The sequence below is a fragment of the Dermacentor variabilis genome, chromosome 11, assembly GCF_050947875.1.
Source record: "Dermacentor variabilis isolate Ectoservices chromosome 11, ASM5094787v1, whole genome shotgun sequence".
NCBI classification, from domain to species: Eukaryota; Metazoa; Arthropoda; class Arachnida; order Ixodida; family Ixodidae; genus Dermacentor; species Dermacentor variabilis.
In genome coordinates, this window is record NC_134578.1 from 61,920,306 (window position 1) to 61,939,800 (window position 19,495).

General features: G+C 44.2%; 1 protein-coding gene across 8 annotated transcripts in view; it reads left to right on the forward strand.

The window, feature by feature from the left end:
• Positions 1 to 520: 520 nt before the first annotated feature.
• Positions 521 to 19,495, forward strand: part of LOC142564865 (uncharacterized) — a 92,735-nt gene continuing 73,760 nt past the window's right edge. For 4 of the 8 annotated variants that reach the window (XM_075676045.1, XM_075676044.1, XM_075676047.1 and 1 more), the window contains exons 1-8: positions 522 to 658; positions 2,307 to 2,459; positions 6,606 to 6,770; positions 8,293 to 8,433; positions 9,920 to 10,069; positions 10,797 to 10,952; positions 11,430 to 11,594; positions 13,790 to 13,927. In XM_075676045.1, coding sequence (XP_075532160.1) covers positions 556 to 658; positions 2,307 to 2,459; positions 6,606 to 6,770; positions 8,293 to 8,433; positions 9,920 to 10,069; positions 10,797 to 10,952; positions 11,430 to 11,594; positions 13,790 to 13,927 — 1,171 coding nt within the window. In that variant the 5' untranslated portion in view covers positions 522 to 555. Of the gene's footprint in view, positions 659 to 2,306; positions 2,460 to 6,605; positions 6,771 to 8,292; positions 8,434 to 9,919; positions 10,070 to 10,796; positions 10,953 to 11,429; positions 11,595 to 13,789; positions 13,928 to 19,495 lie in introns of all 8 variants that reach the window. The other 4 variants (XM_075676048.1, XM_075676051.1, XM_075676049.1 and 1 more) reach the window with 2 other exon arrangements.

Genomic DNA, 19,495 nt, shown 5'->3' on the forward strand with positions numbered 1-19,495 from the left:
ATTCCAGTTTCTTTGCTGCTATGGTTCCTTAGAGTAGATCTGCCCAACATAAACAGCGCAATTTTCTTTCTTAGAATGTTGGCCAGCAGCTCTTCCAAAGAAATTTAACGCTGCGAGGGCTTATCCCATAATCATTAGATACCGCGTGTGAACACCTGTAGGCTTCCGGTATTATCAGGAGAGCAATTTATCTAGCAAAGCTCTAGGATCGCATACGATGAAGGCTACAGGTACAGACCGGAAAAATCGTTGTTGGAAATACTACGAGTCTAAAACTGTCCGCGAAATCTCCAAAACATTGTCAACCAGACGATCATACCAGAAAGCCTATTCCCTGTGTGCGACGTACAGCAAAGGCATGAGAATTTTCCATCAAGAATACACAATCCGGGAAACCATGCCTAGCTTGTGAACAATATGCGGGAGCAGACATACAGAACTTGCTGCGAGAGAACAATTGTATTATGTTCGCATCGTCAGCCCAGGATAGCGGTTTCTTTTTTTTGTGTAGGTGTTGAGTATGCAGCCAAATGGGAACGGAGATAGCCACGTGCTATGTGGGCCAAGAAAAAGAGTACAGCCGTCATGCATATCTGCAAAGCGTTGTCTTTTTTAATATTTGTGGAACTCTGTGACTCATCGAGGCCTAAAACGCACGGTGAGTACTATAACTTTTCACACTTTTATAGATTAACTCATTTTCTGGAAATTCACAATGATGAAATGAGCGCCACATATTAAGATTAATAAATGTACCCTATAGTTGATCAAGATCGAACAATAAATATTGGTATAGGTAATAACTATAAGTACAAGTATTAGCTCAACTTCTTTTATGCTATTTTCTCATAAAGTGTGTTCATGTGGGCGAGTTCGCTAGCTTACTGGCTGTTCTCTGTTGACGCAAAGACGAAGAAAAACATGAACAGATATAACAGACGCGTACTTGTTTGTAATAATTATATTTTATTTTTAGTGCTTTACGCTCTTAGAACTCGCTCATTTCGTTCCTGTAACTTGAAAAATTATACTGGCAAGTGAAGAACATTTCTCTTGCTGGTCCCCCCATATTCATATTACTTCAGAATAATAACTATTTAGTGATATTTCACGCTATTCTCTTAGTATCCTGTGCTAGCTAGCACTCATAATACGAATACATATGGCATGTTTTCCGCTAGCAACCGTGGCGGCTGCTGCATTATCCTAGAGCAGTGGGTACTTTTACAAAAGTGGTGGTTTTACATTCAGAAGTCGAGGGGTTACTACGCATTAAACTAATTGGTGTAGTATTTCATCGAAAATAACCAAGCTGGACGTGCGAGCAATCAATAAAAAGCATTCTAATATTTACGTAGAACTTGTGTTAAAGATAATTTACCTAGCCTAAGGGGTAAACATAAAGAGCATCGACCATAGGCCCGAGAAGATGAGAAGCTTTATCTGTGCTCTATTGCAAGAAAAGAAAACAGCAGCTCAGTCATTATTCGAACTCGTTCACTACTAAGTGGAGCTCGTTAGCAGTATTTCTCACAGCGAACACCGACGCCATTAAAACTGTAGTAAAGGAAATAAATTGACTTAGACTTCGAGCAAGAGGATACGCGAAGGAGCAGTTGCCAGAGAAGTTATAAAAATAAGCATGCTGCTGCTCTACCGGTATTGTGCTACAATCTAAGAATAATTTAGGCCATATATGTTCCTATCCTCTCCGTAACGACGACTAAAATTTAGTCAAGCTAATAAAGTAATACATTTTTGTCCCTGTTTGTGTAAAGGCGAATTTATTTTGGGAAAGCTATACTGGCCCCATTTATGGCATTGAGTACCAGAAAAAAAAGTGTAGCAATTTGTAGTTTAAGTAACCATATCGGCCGATGAGACACATAGCAAGCAATAAAGGAACCGTTACATTTGAGATCTTCGCGGTGACGCTGCTCAGTACAAAGTATTGCTTAACGAATGCATCACAGTTCTCTGTTCACCAGACGATAAAGGTCAAAGGAAAGGATTACGCAACATTTCGGTGGCTTGAGGGCAGTGCCTCAGCGCGGATGCTCGGTGTAGCGATCGCCGTTCGCTTTCGTTACTTCAGTGTCTTCAGTGCTATCTACCGGCTATATTCTTAAGGAAGTGATACCGGAAAAATTATATAATACATTGATTCTCACCCCAAAGAGTCAAGAACGTTTGAACTGTATATGTATAGTAGTTCCAAGTTAGCAGAGTGTAATTATTTCAATTTTATTTGCTGTCTACATTTCTGTCATAACGCTGTACCCACCTTTCTCATTTTTTCGAGTCAGATGACCGGTGCAAAATTATTCTTAACGCAACATCAAGCGAATGTCCTCGCCAGCGGTGGTTCTTTAATTGGAAAAATAAAGTCTGCCTTCCTAGTTGCAGCGCAACAGCACCCTTCACAAGCAAAATAGAATGCCAGGGAATATGCCGAAGTGGTGAGCAAATTTTTATCCAATCTTTTCTTTTGGTTTTTATACTGCATTAATTTGGAAATAAATCCATCTTGCTCTTGCCACACACTCACATGCCTTGCGCATAATTATTGGGCATCAGCATTACTTGGCACGTATCAGTCACAGAAAACAATATATAAGTCTATAAAAATGAGCATTAGAAAAAATAAATGGCCCAATCCAAAATTGAATTATTTTAGCCGCATTTCTGCGTATTGTTTCAGACGTATGTGTTTTAGTATAGCATCGTTGTCTTGAAGTACCTCCTGAAGCATTCGCGAGTGCCGTAAAACGATCGGACGGTGATTGTCAAAAAGAAGTGTACAAGAATGAGCGCCGGGAGAACCACAGTGGCTGAGACGGAAGAAGCAGCTGCCTCCCCAGGTGTACCACTCCAGGAACCTCTTCTCAAAGAAGATGCAGTTCTCCTGGTGATCCAGTAATTTGGTGTGTCTATGGCATGGTCTTCTCAATTGTTGTGGCTCGGTAATGCAACACTGAAGATGCATCAACGTCCTTGTCCCGCCGGGGCTTGGTTCGTTGAACCGGTCCTTTCCACCTTGGTGGCCGTGTGTTCTCTACCGCCCGATGGCCTCGGGTAAGGACCACTTGCTGAGTGGTACCTGATGGGGACATGCTGCTAACCCCCAATATGGAGCACTTACACATTTCTTCTGTCTGCCGCAAAGAGTCCTGCCCTTGACCAAGGTCACTGCAAGTTACGTGGGCAATCAAGCACAAGCCTGAAAGCGAGAGGAGCTTTATGACGATTTTTGTATACTCGCCCACTTAGCTTTATTAAGAACGCTTAATCTGGAACTATAAGATGGTATCTACACGACAGTCGTATTTTTGTAGTGCCTGTGTGACGTCGCAATACAGATTGTGTTATGCGTGTCCTAACTGATGTGCCAGATTTGCAACGACCGTCTGTAGAACAGTCTAATTCAGTCCTACTGGAGTTCTGTGCCGTTTTATTGCGACTGCTCTAAGGAGGACACCAAAGTAACATTTCCGCCGTTGGCGTTGAGGTTGCCATGAGGTTCCGTATAAAGTTCAAGGGCAATAAGATCATACTGCGCCCCGCACGCCATATGCTGTAGTTGCGAGGGAACACTTGAACAGGTGAGCCGAGAATGATGATTACTTGATTTGCGCCGTCTTCCACTTAGCTAGTGTTGCCAGCGCAAGGGCGAGCACATCGTGAGTGCATGCTAACGTAATAAAGCGCGCCGTAAAAGGGGAGGGGGTGGAAGGGAAGCAAATGAGCACACGTCCCCTTTCTAGCGCTCCCGTGGTTCCGCATGGTGATGCAGAGCCTGAGCCCGAGCGTCATTTCTTGGACGTAATCTTCAGCGCATGCAAAAGCAAGCAGAGCGCAGACGGCTGGTACCTTTGAGTGGGACTGTTTTACCGCGCGCCTATTCTTCGATGTCACGTAATTTTAAGTTTGAGAGATACGCTGAGGCCAGAGGCAGCATGACGCATTCAATCACCATTGCTGCCCTTTTCATCAAGGTATTCTTGTCACGTGTTGTACGTGCAGGATGAAGGAAGCTTCACCACAACACGTGCAAATTTAGAACGCTGTTATGACATCGCTCCTGCAGGAAGTTACGTTCCGACCACCGAAGCCAGCCCCAGTCAACACCCCCCCCCCCCCCTTCAGCCAACAAAAACGACCCGGGGAAGGAATTACCACACGGCGTACAGGCAGTCTCCCATCTTCGGAGTCAGACTCTGAGTAGGTTCAGAGAACGTGATCTTAAAGAACGGCCAGGTTCCTAAAAGGGTTGCCAGAGTTATCATCGGTTTTCAGCGCTCAATCTCTACATTCCTGATCCGTCAAATGACACTGACCTTTGAGAAGAAGAAACGCATCTATCCAAGTGCAAGTGCGTGTTTGAGTAATAATTTGATCCAGGGTTCATGCATTGGTGGGATCTTGGCCACCGCATAGAGAAAGGGAAAAAGGGGATGGACGCAAACCTGGCAAGCCGGTAGACCTAGGAGCGCTGTAGTCTGTTGACTGAGGTCCTCGGGTGATGCAAATACCTGCATAATGATGCTCTTCCTTCCCTCAACCTGTACTGATGAGAGCCCCGGCCCGACACCAACTCGAGATCACATGGGCCACGCAACCCAAGTGCGAACAGACAGAAACTGTCAGCTGTCATAATCTGATATCTGTCCATGCTTGCCTGTGCCCACAGGGCACCACGTGTTGACTAAACTTGTAAGTAAATGTTGGATGAAATTTATTGGGCCAATAAAACTACGACTCTTCATTTGTCTACTTGTTTAAAGCTTTGGTATCACTATCAATACTTCGTCAATAGGACGAAAATGTGACTTCCTTGTTTATCGAATCGACGCTCTTCAATAGCCAGTACAAATTAAGAATGCTATAGTGTTCGGCATTTGTACAGAAATATGTTCTATGACGTTTGACACCCCGTTTCGCAGCGAATGTTCATATTGTTGTGTATTTTTTTTATTTGCTACACAATGGCAGAAGCGTACGTGCGCCAGAATTATCGAACAAGACCCTCATCACATTTCAATTTTGAGATATGAATATAGTTCCTAATATCTTCTGCAGTGTGATAAGTACTTCATGATAATGATTTAGAAATATCCTTATCCGTCGATTGCGTAGTCGACCCTTACGAACCCTTCCTTTCACAAAAACCGAGTTTGGCTAATGCATGTTATTGTAGAAACGGTTAATTGATCCGGGAACTCTAGGTTATAGCATGAATAACTCGGTAGGTCGCAAGCTTGCAAAGCTGTGCCGCGATGCTTTAGAAGATTCCAGTTATCGTATTTTCTGCACAAAGAGTGTCCAGTATTTTGCGTAATTATCATTGATGCTTTTGTCCTTTACATCGATGTGATCCAATCCTAATGTACTTCGTAATACGTTAAATGGAGACAAATTATGGAGTTCAAGGTGCCGCAACTGAGCAGTCAGCTGTTGCTGCAAGCTGCTGATAAATTTTTAACACCTCGGCTTCTTTAACATGCACGGGAAAGAAATGCGCTACGTGAGAGTTCTTGCCTCGAGTCCACGTCAACCAAATTATGCGGATGCATTGGTGCGTGTAAATTTAACAATACTCAAGTAAAGGTCTGTTGAAGTACATAGAACTACACCTGCATTCTTTCACTCGACGCTTTATCCTTGTTGTGCATAACTGGTAAAAAAATATGGCGGTACCCAAAATGTCACCGTGTTTGAGAACCGCAGATGGTACAAGCATATATCTACATGTTAGTTATCTCGAATCATACAAAGAAAGACGTAGCTCCGTCAACAAAATATATACTTGAGCCATGCATTTTTTTGTCTCCTTTATTTTAGTAAACTGACACACTTCAACACACTAGCCTATTACAGACTTCAGCATAATTATGAAAAAGACATACACTCGGTAATCGTACATAAGATTACTGCAAGGAGGTTTGATATGCCATGTATTGACAAGTGGTATAAAAGTTTGCCTATTTAAGCATATATTCGGACTCTTTTTTTTCGTGTAACCTATATTCAAAAGTGATCTTTCAAGCTAAAATTGCAAAGTTTTTCATATTGCTGTGGCGCAAACAGAGATCCGATTATCTAATGATGAAAAAGAAAGAAATGTAGTGGTATCTGCTTGATTATATTGCGGATGTCCTCGCCAATGAGAATAAAAATTTCTGCTTTAACATTAAACAGACTGGAGGGCTTCTCGTTTAAGACCTATGATTACTTAATGACCAATAAAATGGAAGGTGACCTAAAAGCTCCCCAAGCGAAATGCAATTTCCCAAAAGTGCTTATTCTGTGTAAAAATACGGTTTTATTATATACATCTTTGCTAAAATTATTCCTAATTATCTCTCTAAAGCTATCCATTCTTACATTTGCAACTCTCTCTATATTCTTATATCGAACAAAGAGTGTTCCGGTTTAAACAAAAAAAACTTCACACATAATGGTGGTTGCTCTCTACTTCGGAGTGTGACTCGCTTGTGAGTATATTTAACTGCTACGCACCTATTTATTAATGACTTGAAAAAAATATTATGGCAACTTTGGCGTGTAGCTGCCTAACATTTTTCAAAATGTGTTTACGAATGCAGGCGATGTTTGCGATTTCCCGGTGGCAAGTGCCCTCTGCTTCAACCATGTGTTTCCGGTGTACGTCTACAGTCCCAAAGAGGAAAGTTGTTTCCTGACTTATGATTGCACATACTTCCTAAATAAGTTTCCTACTTTAGGAGAATGCCTACGTACTTGCGTGCAGCGTAAGTAACCATGTTCCAAAAAATACGCGCTTTTGTTTATTTTTCTTGCGTTGGCATTGCCCAGCAATGACTAGACTCGGCCGTATAAGCTGCCTAAATTACTAGAGTTGTCATCATTTATGTTCACTGATCATTCTGTAGGTCAAGCCCAGTTTAAGCCTGCTGTATTCGGTGGCATAATATTTAAAGAAATACCTCATTGGCATGAATTTGAGACATGCTTCGGCGTTGTTACAAGGTACTTTCAGCATTTTCGTATTTACGAGAATAAAGAATAGTTATTTGTTATGCGGAAAAAATCACCCTTTTATGTTTTCGAACACACCTCTTACTTAAAGAGGAAAGGCATGCCTTTTTGAAAGCTTTGCTAGGTAAGCGAGACCCCATAAATACTCTGTTCATTAGCCAATGCAGAGGAAAAGGCCATGTGGACCCTCCTGTGGAGGCATGAAGTCTCACAATAATCAGCATCACTTCAGCATAAAACAAGCTGGTTCTCTACTGCCTAGTACAACTGCTGTGCCTCGACAGCACTTTCATCCTGATATCGCTTAGCTGACTTTAACAATCTTTACACTGTTGTTATAAATTTAAAAAACGGTCAGCCTTTCAAAGCTTCTGCGATTCATCGAACAGTTATTTACACATCTCCCGGTGTGGGCGAGATCTGTACATCTTTCAACAAGGTGGGGGAATATAATTCATCTCACTCTTTCCACGTACAGCTAACCGGTCACAATACATAACGCTTCAGCCATGCCATTTTTGCCAATTTCAGTCACTCTAAAATACCGTTCTTTTCCAGCATTTTATATTTATCATCAGACTATAAATCTTTCTACAAATCAAGCAATATCAAGTTGCTCATGGTCGGCATGCTTGACTTGGGTTCATTATCTGTCCAGTTTTAAGTGCTAGTTACTAGAATAATGTATAAAACCAATTCATGATTCATTTTATATAAGTAGGCGCACATTATTGTCCTAAAGGGACTTTTATAGGGCCTTTGTTTCATTCTTCGTATGATGAACAAATGCAAGAAGCACTACACATTGGTTTTCTTTGTTCAAGCATTTTGTTTTCTGCCGCGCTCCTTTTGGTGCACAATATTCATTTCAACCACATTCGTTGGTAATTGCTAATACTGATTGCCGTGTACCATTGTTGTTTTCCTACTGGCAACAATTTCAACGCTCCTAATGCTAACGATTATAACAATGCAAAAAAGCAACCGCTTTCTGATATTTATAGAGCACGCGAAATATTACAACATTGAAGTCGTAATACCTCAGCTGAGTCGTTTCTTGTTCGCATACTACAAGTACTTACATATTTTCAAATGTGAGGTAGCATTGTTTAGTCTATGGCGAACCACCTGCATGAAGGTGTTACGGTAATATTATGAACTGCACAGACGCTCCTGATTTATTTTAGAGCTTCAAGAAGAATGCATGTCATCTGCGCTTTCACATAGCAGCCATCATGGAGAGGTTCACGAGAGAAAATTTTCCAACTGCCACAGGAAACACCCAGTCTACGAACCCTGCAACAAATATCCAGCCTCCTCTGCTCCTTGGCAAACGAAACAGTGTAAGTTCAATGCCACCGACAAAGTCGAAGATGAATACTCGCAAAAAACTTCCAATGACCCAATTCCCAACTGGTGAGTCAGATTACGTAAAACTTATGCGCAGATTTCTGTAATGTTTGTTAGTAACTTCTCCTCTACCCTAGCAAAATGTACGCAAGAAAGTGGTTGACTGCTTTTAAAAGTTCAGCGAATCCGCTGGCCAAAACACGCACGCACATCTTGTGTCTGTCACTCAAATCGTAACTGCTGAGTTTTGCCAACAGCAGAATATCCGTACAGGAAAGGCAGCACACGTGGTTGGGTGCTCCGTTACTACGGCCACCAATCTCGCCTCGACGAACACGAAGGGAACCACCAGGAGCGACCCGCACTCGCGCTGAAAAAATATACGCGTCAGTGTACGAGCGCTGCGACGCGGAAGCCATCGCCTTTGATCGTAGCGGGCGTAAAATCGGCAGCCCCGCTCAGCACACCAGCGAATACATCCGCGGCATTATACTACAGGCACAGGAACAACTACACGGCCTCAATACTTTGGTCATTACCTCTTCGCAGTGCTACGCCGCATTATTTCAGGAGCTGATAGAAAAAAAAGCAAGAAATTGAAAAGAATGTTGAAGACAACATACTGTGTCCAGAAATGTAGACACAACTTGCGAAAACACCTCGTGAGCTGTTCGACGCTTGAAGCCACATTTTTTTTAAACATCTGCCTTAGGCGAGGTATGGCTCCCCCTTTGGAAGACGATTACATCATTGTCGAGGCGAAGAATGGCTCGCGATTTAGATGCCGCGGAAAATTTGGGCCATGGCTACGTTGCTTTAGAAAATGCTTTAAAAAATTGGGACACCAGTAGCAAATAGGTGTTTGCTTATGATAGTCATACTCAATATCTGCGACAGAGAAACGGATTCAGTCCGACAGTGCAGATACACGAAGTATACAGGTTTGCAAGACTGACACTAACCTCGTTGTGACCGACTCTTTAGCAGTACAGCAACGCTTTAGAGGTACTACTCAAGCACCACTTTCGATCTTGTAGTCGCTATTAAGAGAGACAAAGATTTGACGTTACTGTACCGCACCAACGCCAGTATGGGTCAACATGACAGTGGACTGCGAAATTCAAAAGCGTAAGTTACATAACGAAATACCAGGTGCAATATCAGAGAAAAGTAAATTTGCATTGCGAATAAATTGATACACAATTTCTTGTGTCCCGTAAGCTGTAAATTATTCTTTGTTTGGTGTAGTTTTTTTATTTATTGAAGTCACAAAAAGAAATGTATCGCTTTTGTTTACTTGCGTTATACAACTTGTCCTTTGGATTCATGCGTACTTTCAACGCTTTAGTATAGTTTTTTTATTCTGGTTTTGCTCTGTACTACAGTAAGCATTTTGTCATTTTGGGAATGTCTGGCATTTTGGCGGACACCCGCCCTGTCAGGATTCCATGCTTTTCAACGGTATATTTTGGACCTCTGTACATATCTACTTGTCTCGCTGTCTGAAATGAAGCAACAGAAAAAACTTCAAACGCTGTATTTACTCGCGCAGGAAAGCAAGATATCAAAACTCCCGGAGTAAGCAATGCTCAAGGAACCGGCCAACCAAGCTATTTTGATATACTGCTGGGCCAACAGGATCCTACAGCGCCAATGCTACCAATTCTCAAAATACAAATAAGGCATACACCATCAACTAGGGGTGAGCGGTTGTTATAGTTTCAACCATTAGGAAGGCTATGACCTTGTGAACTTAATAGCGAATGTTAAATCAATGGATGGTAATGTAGGCCGTATGAAGCATAAGTCGTTTGCTTAAAGTGTATGAAAGAAACGTGTTGATATCGCTTCCGTGTAGTACTAAGGCGCCCGGTGTCATGAAGGTAATAAGGCGATTCTCAAGGGAGACTATGTGCGGCAACTTTCTTCCGAATGCTCAATTTAACCGTTTAAGTGTGGTCTTCCCACAATGAATTAAAAAGTCCAATACGCGATGTGTATTCAGAATGCACTCATGCCACAAATATGTTATTTGTATTAAAATCGTACTTATGAGATTTGTTTGTTAGAGAAATCTAAGTTTGCAGAACTATACTTTTAGCATTAACGAGAAAAAACAATGCACCGTGAGCAAGTGAAAGAAACACCTAAACGCCGCCAATACCCTCTCAGCAGAACGTCTTTGTTTCTTTTCGTTAATATTTTGCGTCATTGTTGCCTATTTTCTTGGACTGACTAGAATAAACTGCCTCATTAACATTTAGAGCGCTTAAGGAAACGGTTCAAGCGTAACCTACTTGCTTGCCTTCAAATAATAAAACGCTTGTAACAAAAATAAAATATATTCCGTTGGATATGGACGTGAGCAAAATGATGATTGGCGCTCATTTTTTTCTTTCTTGCTGTACTTTAATTTTTCTAAATCTCAGATATGCGATGCAGGATGCATGTAGCCGATACATCGCTAAACAAATGCCACCATAAACGATGGTACTACAATGAAATTAAGCGAGTGTGCCAACGCACCTGCAGCGAAGAAGCACCATTCCTAAACAAAATGGATTGCGATGGAGTGTGTCGGACAGGTAGGTGTATATTTCGTTTGAAGACGTTTCGATTCACTGTTAAATATAATGTTCACAAATTTGTGACCGGGTAGGACACGTTCTTCTTGAGTTGCTTAAGCAAACATTTCTAGAAATAACAAACCTTCAAACTATTTATGGCCTTTCATTCGCTATGTACCTTGGGAAATATGCCTAGTGTTTTGTGACTGCAGGGAATGCAAACAGGAATAAAGTCTGCGTAGAATTGACTAAATATGTAAACATGTCTGCAACTCATCCAGTAAGGTTTCAATAAATCTAAATGGCTTCCTGGAGAAAGCAGCCGCCTACTCGGACTTTTAAGCATCGACGATGCATTTCATTGCTTAGACAAACTAGGCGCTCCGTACTGTTATTGCCATGATCCATGTTTTACATATAGTGACCCAAGAAGATGAAATAAACTTGCCACTATCTAGAAGGTTGTAGTATAGTAATATTACCTTGCTCTTACAGTTGATGTTTGCGGTTTTCCCGTGGCAAGTTTCCCCTGCTTCCGCGAAGTGCATCCAGTATTCATTTACAATCCGAATGACGAATCATGCTTCAAGTCATACGGCTGTTCTTATTTCGGAAATAAATTTCCTACCTTAGAAGAGTGTCGGCGGACTTGCAAAAAGTGTGAGTAAGATACCTCAATACTAAAGCAATTATATCTTTGAAGTACTTGATCTTCAAAAGTACGTTCACTGACACGGTTGTGGCTATAGTATGAATTACTTGGTGTCGTTTAGGAACTGTTCTAGATTACAGCCGCTGGAATTATTCGTGATTGATACAACTTTTTATGGGATTGTTAATGAAGGGAAAAGTGTTTTTCTGCCGCTATGGAGGAACGATAAAAACATATGCACGACTGGAAGTGTGCAGAAACAGAATATATTTTGCTTCACGAAGCAGGAGGAAATAGCCAGGCACCATAAAAACTAAGTCACAAAAAGAGTGCTAAAGACTGCCAAAATTCCAGTAAAAACCTATATTGTGAAGTGGTATTAACACCAGAATGTGTGCAGGTTTAGATACAATGCTCAGAATTCAACACTACGATTCAAATGCAATAGGCAGTACCTGTTACCAATCTATTAGGTGTAAAATGTTTCTGGTCTTGATTAAGACTGTTTATCACACAACTTAACAAGGACACGGTGCACCAGAGCAAAACCAAAAACTTCAAATTCTTTTTTGAATGGCGTTTTGCCTAAACTTTCGCTAAACACAGAGCCACAGTTATATATTATTAGCCCCATTCACGAAGCGGCGGATTCATGTAGGGCTAGTGACGGTAAAATTCACCTCGTAAATTTTTTTGCACAAGTCGATTGCCCGTTCCTTGAACAAATCGCTCCAACGTGGCCAATACGTTCACATTGTTCAAACTTATTCAGAATATCCCTCACCGCTGGAGATGAAGTTTCAGGGGTCATTACAAGCATAATGGTGAAATGCGTTTTTCTACCCTTATATAGACTGAGTACATAAAATAACGTCTCTAGAGCAATCTAGTTTTACTGAGAAATTGAAAAAAAAATGTGTTGATACGAAATAGGACAAATCACCGCTGAGAGCTATGTACATGTTTAATGGTAAGACTAAGTGGTGCATAATAACGCGAGGTGGAAGAGGGACTTCCGAACTAGGGAGTAGAAGCGCACAGAACTAGCACTGCACTTACACTGTTTATTTTTGTAGCGAAGTCAAAGAATACAACAGGTGCGCCGGCGTGTAGCTGCAACGTTAAAATCAGAGTAATGAGTCAAACGGTTGACAGTAGGTACCCCTCAACTCAATAAAGACAACTTCAACCAATATACTCAGCAACACCGTTTACTGAAAACAGATTATCTTTGTGTTTCCGTGCGTAAGAAGTAGCTGCTCATTTGTAATCTCGCGTGCCAGTGAAGTTGCAACTGAACGGGTAATACAATGCGCTACATGCGTACCTCTAGGCAAATATGAGACATTGGGCTTGGTTTTATATTGGCGAAGAAATAATTCATTTAATGGTAGTTGAAATACTGAAACGAGGTTTCGTGCGTTATAAGCCGTATCATAAAGGAAACCGCGATTGCCATGGCCATGCATGCGGAAGCGAATACCGTCATCAGCGACACCAAGCAGCCCATCGGCAATTTCGTCTGTGGTAGAATTTCCAAACAGGCGTACCATGTCCACACATGACGCCCACTAAGCGGCTTGAAAACCCTCGTGTGGACCCGCGCTCTCGTGGCTGTGCCCGCCAACGCGTCGGCTCACAGTTTAGCTCGAGATCTCGCGCGCCGAGCCTCGTCCGCGGATGCGGACGGCGTGAATGAGGAGGAGAGACACGAGGAACCCTGCGAGACTTATCGTGAAAGAGCCCATAGGTATCGCTTGAGGCGTCGCGCGCTCCCACCACCGGCCAAGCAACTCAATAAAACGCAAGCGGTCGCGTATCGGCGATTTCAAACACATACCCACACCCAAAGTACATTAACAGATTCACACGGGGCAAGGAAAGCGACCAATGCAGGCTCTGTTCAGAAACAGGAACACACACATAATGTGGGAATGCACCTCGCTCCCGTTTTCTAATCCCTCCGTCAGCAGCGAGACTGACTGGACAGCCTGGCTCAGTTCCGCGGACGTCGACCGACAGCTTGAGCTGGTGGACTGGGCAGAGAAGGCCAAGCAGGCCAAGGGCTTTACTTGAGCCCAATCCCTCAGCTACGTCCCCCTGTACCCTTCCCCCTTTCAGTAAAGTTTATCACGACCACAAATACCAATAAATTCTAGCAGCACACACAAGCATTTCATTCTGAACATCCGTTCTTTTACAGGCGCAGCAAACGATCAATCGGGAAGTCTTACTGCCAGCAGCTCTCAAGGAAACGGTCAAATACTCAGCTTTGCTTCAAGTGCTGGGAATCAAATACCTCCGTCAAGTTCTGGTTTATCTACTGGAATGGCGTTGGCGAGTGAGTTATATCCCTTACGATTTCTTCACACTATCATTCGCTACACTGCCAGCCACATTTTACCATCAAAGAACATGTTAGGAAAAGTGGTCTGTGACGCATACACACAATATTCTTAGGTAGCAAAACGTCGTTTAGTGCAGTGAAATGTCGCTGGAGTGCAAAATTTATCAAGGGTAGCATTTCTTTAGTTCATCATTTTAGTACATGAATTTCATTTTTTGTTGTGTACATAATGAATGTTTTGTAAGAAAGAAGAAGTGCGCCGGTGCAGAGCTCCACAGCCGGATCGCCAGTGCTCCTGAAGTGGCGCTCGGGCTAGACGCTGTTCCTGGTGTGACTGGCTAAGCCTACGCTGTTGCGTCTTCTAGTCCGCGTTCATCGTGCCAGGGAAATCCATACGGATGCTAGCGGTGTTGGTCTTGGCTCTGTGCTCGCCCAGCGAAAGCCCGGCTGCCAAGAATATGTTGTTGGTTACGCGAGCCGCACTCTGACGAAAGCTGAAGCAAACTATTCCGTCACGGAAAAAGAATGTCTCGCGATCATCTGGGCCATCACAAAGTTTCTCCCATACCTGTACGGCCGGTCCTTCGATGTCGTTACCGATCACCGCGCACTTTGATGGTTGTCGTCTCTCAAGGATCCCTGCGGCCGCCTAGCCCGGTGGGCACTGAGGCTCCAAGAGTACGATATCCGGGTTGTCTACCGCTCAGGCAAGAAGCACGCCGATGCCGATGCTCTTTCGCGCTCGCCTGTCCACGCCGACATTGTCAGTGTGTCCGTCCTAGACGACCCACTTCCATTCACTTCTGTCGACATGGCTTTGGAGCAGATAGATTACGGCGATAGACGGAATTGTCTATCGCCGTAACTACAGTTCCGACGGCCGCAAATGGCTGCTTGTAATACCTAGGCAGCTCCGCACTGATGTATGCGCCGCTTTCCACGCCGACCGTCAGTGCCCACAGGCTGCTCTCTTCAAGACCTACACCAGACTACGTCATAGGTTTTATTGGCGTGGTATGTACACATTTGTGCAAAAGTACATTCACTCTTGCACAGAATGTCAACGCCGGAAACCTGATCCTTGCCGCCCTTCTGGACCAATGCAACATTTGCCGTGCCCTTCGCGACCCTTTTACCGGGTTGGAATAGACCTCTACGGGCCTCTGCATTACACAGCTGCTGGCAATGGCTGGGTCATTGTAGCTGTAGACCATCTCACGAGGTATGCAGAAATGGCCGCTCTGCCAGCCGCGACGGCTCGTGACGTTGCCTCCTTTCTCCTTCAACGCTTCGTTCTACGTCACGGCGCTCCCCGCGAACTCCTGAGCGACCGTGGCCGCGTCTTTCTCGCCGATGTCATTCAAGAACTTCTCGCTGAATGCCGCATTATTCATCGCTGTACCACCGCATATCACCCGCAAACAAACGGATTGACAGAACGCTTTAACCGAACTCTTGGCGACATGCTTTCGATGTATGTCGCCTCCAACCACACCACTATGGTGTTGGGCTGCTGAGCACGAGGTCGCGGGATCGAATCCCGGCCACGGCGGCCGCATTTCGATGGGGGCGAAATGCGAAAACCAGCGTGTGCTTAGATTTAGGTGCACGTTAAAGAACCCCAGGTGGTCAAAATTTCCGGAGTCCTCCACTACGGCGTGCCTCATAATCAGAAAGGGGCTTTGGCACGTAAAACCCAAATATTATTATCATTATTATCCAACCACACCAACTGGGACCTCATCCTTCCCTATGTCACGTACGCCTACAATACGGCACCCCAGTCAATGACGGGCTTTTCTCCCTTCTTTCTTCTATATGGCCGCGAACCATCATTTCCCATTGACACTATTCTTCCTTACCGTCCCGACTTATCAGAGGGTACACCTGTTTCCGAAGCCGCCCGGTATGCAGAAGATTGTCGGCAACTAGCTCGCTCCCTTACAACGCAAGAACAAGCCCACAGAAATTTCGTCATGATGATGGGCGCCCCCACTACCAGTTTTCGCCTGACGCTCTCGTTAGGTTGTGGGTGCCTCCTACTTCGACACCAGGTGTCTCCTCGAAGTTTTTATCCCGATACCATGGGCCCTACCGGGTTCTACAGCAAACTTCTCCGGTGAACTACGTCATCGAACCACTGACGCCTCCTACCGACCTGCGTCGCCGAGGCCGCGAAACTGTGCACGTAGATCGGCTGAAGCCGCATCACGAGCCCTTCGTCCTCACAACGCCTTAGGCCTCCTTTGCGGCTCCGTCTTCAGCGAGGGGGGAAGTTGTAAGGAAGAAGTGCGCCGGTGCAGAGCTCCGCAGCCGGATCGCCAGTGCTCCTGAAGTGGGGCTCGGGCTAGAAGCTGTTCCTGGTGTGACTGGCTAAGCCTACGCTGTTGCGTCTTCTCATCCGCGTCCATCGTGCCGTCCACAGCCGTGTCGGACTTCTTTGCCATAGTTTAAATAAATTCAGCATTCGAATGCTGTTATTTCGTAACGAAAGAAAATACATTTCTCGACCAGAAATACTTTATGCCGTTGCCTTGGTAGCGTCTGCATTGTTAATTACGCTCGTTTGACAACCTTCGTTTGTGCGTATTATTCTTTTGTCAGAAATGGAATTCTGAAGTTCAGGCAGTGGTGGGCTAACTACTAGTGTGCTAACGAAAACCGAGTGTACCCGATGTTGCGGGCCTGAATTGAGGTCACATTTCAATATTCTCGAAATGCTTCACAAGTAGTTAGTGTCTGTACATTCAGATACACCTTGACTGCGGATCACTCTAACTTTACTGATGTATTCATTTATAAAACAAGAAAGAAGCCAGATAAATATTCTGCTTGCCGTGAGCCAATAAAGTCACAAATAGAGCACCGTTCAAGAACAAGGGTAATCTTATTTACTAAACAAGTAAAAGCACAAGGTTTACCTCTTTTGCGCTCAATTTCTAGGAGCACTCGAGAAAAAAAATAAGCTAATTCTATAGCACGCACTAGTTAATGTTGTTACCACGGCAAATAAAGAATGCGAAACCGTATTATAGGTTAACAGCTTTGTCGCCTCATGCGAATTTGTTTTGCCGAAAGCCGTGACAACCGGAAGTGCTGCATATAGATCTTCATGAGCTTTGCGTCAGGAAGCCCAGCAGCTACGGCATGTACTGCTTTCTACAGCTTGTCAGTCGCAATGCTAACCTGCTGCGTTTGAAGTCAACCAAGAACATTTATTCAATATGGTTATTTACATACTCGTACGTCTGGTAACGTCCAGCAATAAAACACATTTCTTGAATGAGCAGTAGTCGAAGTGGTAAAGGTACACTAAAGAGAAACACTATACTAGCTTATACTAATGAAGTAATATTTCACAACTTTCTTTTATATAAGGATAATAAGTTGAAAACATACCACAAGGAAACTCAGGTCAAACTTTCAGTTTTGCATTTCTCGTGAAAACCGCAGCTCATGCACGCCAGTGTGACATCACAGATTTCCAATTGTTCTTTTCGTACTTGGCCTGTAGTGGATGATTAGAAGCTCTAGAAAGTTGGAAACTACTTTCTTTGGCTCCACTAGAAGGCATTGTGGTCCAAGATTCGCGAATATAGTGATTGGGCTCGAGCAGACATTTTTAAAATTGATGACGTCGTCATGAACTGCTGCAGGAAGTTCAAGGCTGCGTGGCCACCCGATTTTCGTTCTTGCGTCTCTTCTGGCTTAGCAAGCATCTTCTCACAGTGATGGTCAGGTGACAAGTACCCCTTTGGACGCTTGAGGGAACTCAAGTCTACCCATATTGCTTCTGCCGTGCCTCACGATGAATGCCGGTTTTGATCGACAAGATACGCACGCCAGCGCAAGCTCACTTGGCTCGCTTATATTTTTACAACGTGGCTCGTTCATTGACGCCTTGGCCGAGATTGTTTCATAATTCGTTAATGACAGTTCTTGAATGTGCTTGGGTACCGAGAAACGAGATTATTATGTATTTAGAATTGGCGCATAAAAGGAATGAAAACAAAGGAATTCTCTGGCATGGCATAAAGCTGCCCAAATGAGAAGTGATTGTTCCCGGCCTCAGCAGCGTAGCGAGGTACGACCGGACGCGAGGCATCCTGATTGCCGTTATATGTCAGCATTAGCGCCTAGATAACGCAAAACTATACCAATGTGTTTTTCTTGCAAATCCAAAATCAATCAGTCTTTATAGATCAAAACTGTTCGATTCCCTCGCATATAGGGATGGCACCTGCCCAGATGGCCTGGGCTATTCCGACCTATCATGGAGGAATAATTGCGGATTTAGGCTAAAAGGGAGATTGGAAGTGTTTTACATTATGCCGGCACTGGTATCTGTGCTCGTGCCGCGTATCTACACGCACGAGCTGTGCCACAACGCCTGCCCGTGCGTGGGTTTGCAGACGCCAGCTTGAGCGCTTTGGCACGTGTAGTGTGGTCTGGCTTCAACAAAGGCGTTTTGAATGTTGTGCAAGAATGGGTTATTAGAGATATTTTGCGTGCCCGCTATTCCGGCAAGCAGGGGCGGTTGCGGCGGATTGCCGGATGGTCCGGGGCGTAAACGTAAGCGACCGGAGGGGTGCAGCCCCCTGTTGTTGTAGAGCTCAAACAGGCAAACACAGACCTAAAATTGCAGTAACCAACGTTATTCTGCTTCGATGCTGGTGGAAATTTTCAGCAGTTGCGTAATTGTGTTTGCGATTACGCCGTTGTCGAAAATTTACGTGCCAGCTAAGCAGCATACAGTAATTGGCTGTGTGTAGGTGGTTGAGCTTTGCACCACCAGCTGGCGCCACCAATCTGGCCGCTCTCCTTTATGCCGCCGCTCATCCGGCAAACCGCTCACGATTGCCGGTATACCGGACGCACTTAAATTTTCTATTAATACAGTTCAACTCTCTCCTGTTTGCTAGGAGCTGTTGTAAAGAATTTCATAGTAAAAGAATCAAGGACGCTTAAGATTCGGCTTTAAGAGTACAACGCGATAGCATTTAAGGGTCCTTATCTGCTTCTCATGCTTCCCGGAAACAGCAGCGTATGTAACCGTCATGTTTGCCCGGAAACACTGGCGGCGACCGCTATGCACAAAGGCGGGCTTTCTGGTAGAAACGCGGCCTCTTGCGTGTGCCGCTATGCGGCAGAGGCAAGAGCTGTCTGGGGTTGTTGCAAGGAAACGGGCTCACCACTCCGTGTGCGCCAAGATATTCGCCCGCCAGCACACGCGAATGGCTGACGCCGTGGCCGGTCTATAAATGGTAGAAGCGCTGGAAAAGGCGTTTGTTTGAGTTTTTGCGTAACAGTATTAGGTCTTGAGAAGCGAACAAACAGTGACACCAAGGACAACATAGGGGAAATTACTTGTGCTTATTAAATGGAATGAAGAAACGATAAATTAATGGAAATTAAAGTGGACGAAAAAACAACTTGCCGCAGGTGGGAACCGAACCCACCTGCGGCACCAAGTCCAAGTCTAATTGATTCGCTGGGATATTGCACAGTATATACTCTTGTGTCTCGTTGCGCCCCCAAAGATTGCACGCCGCGGCGTTCACT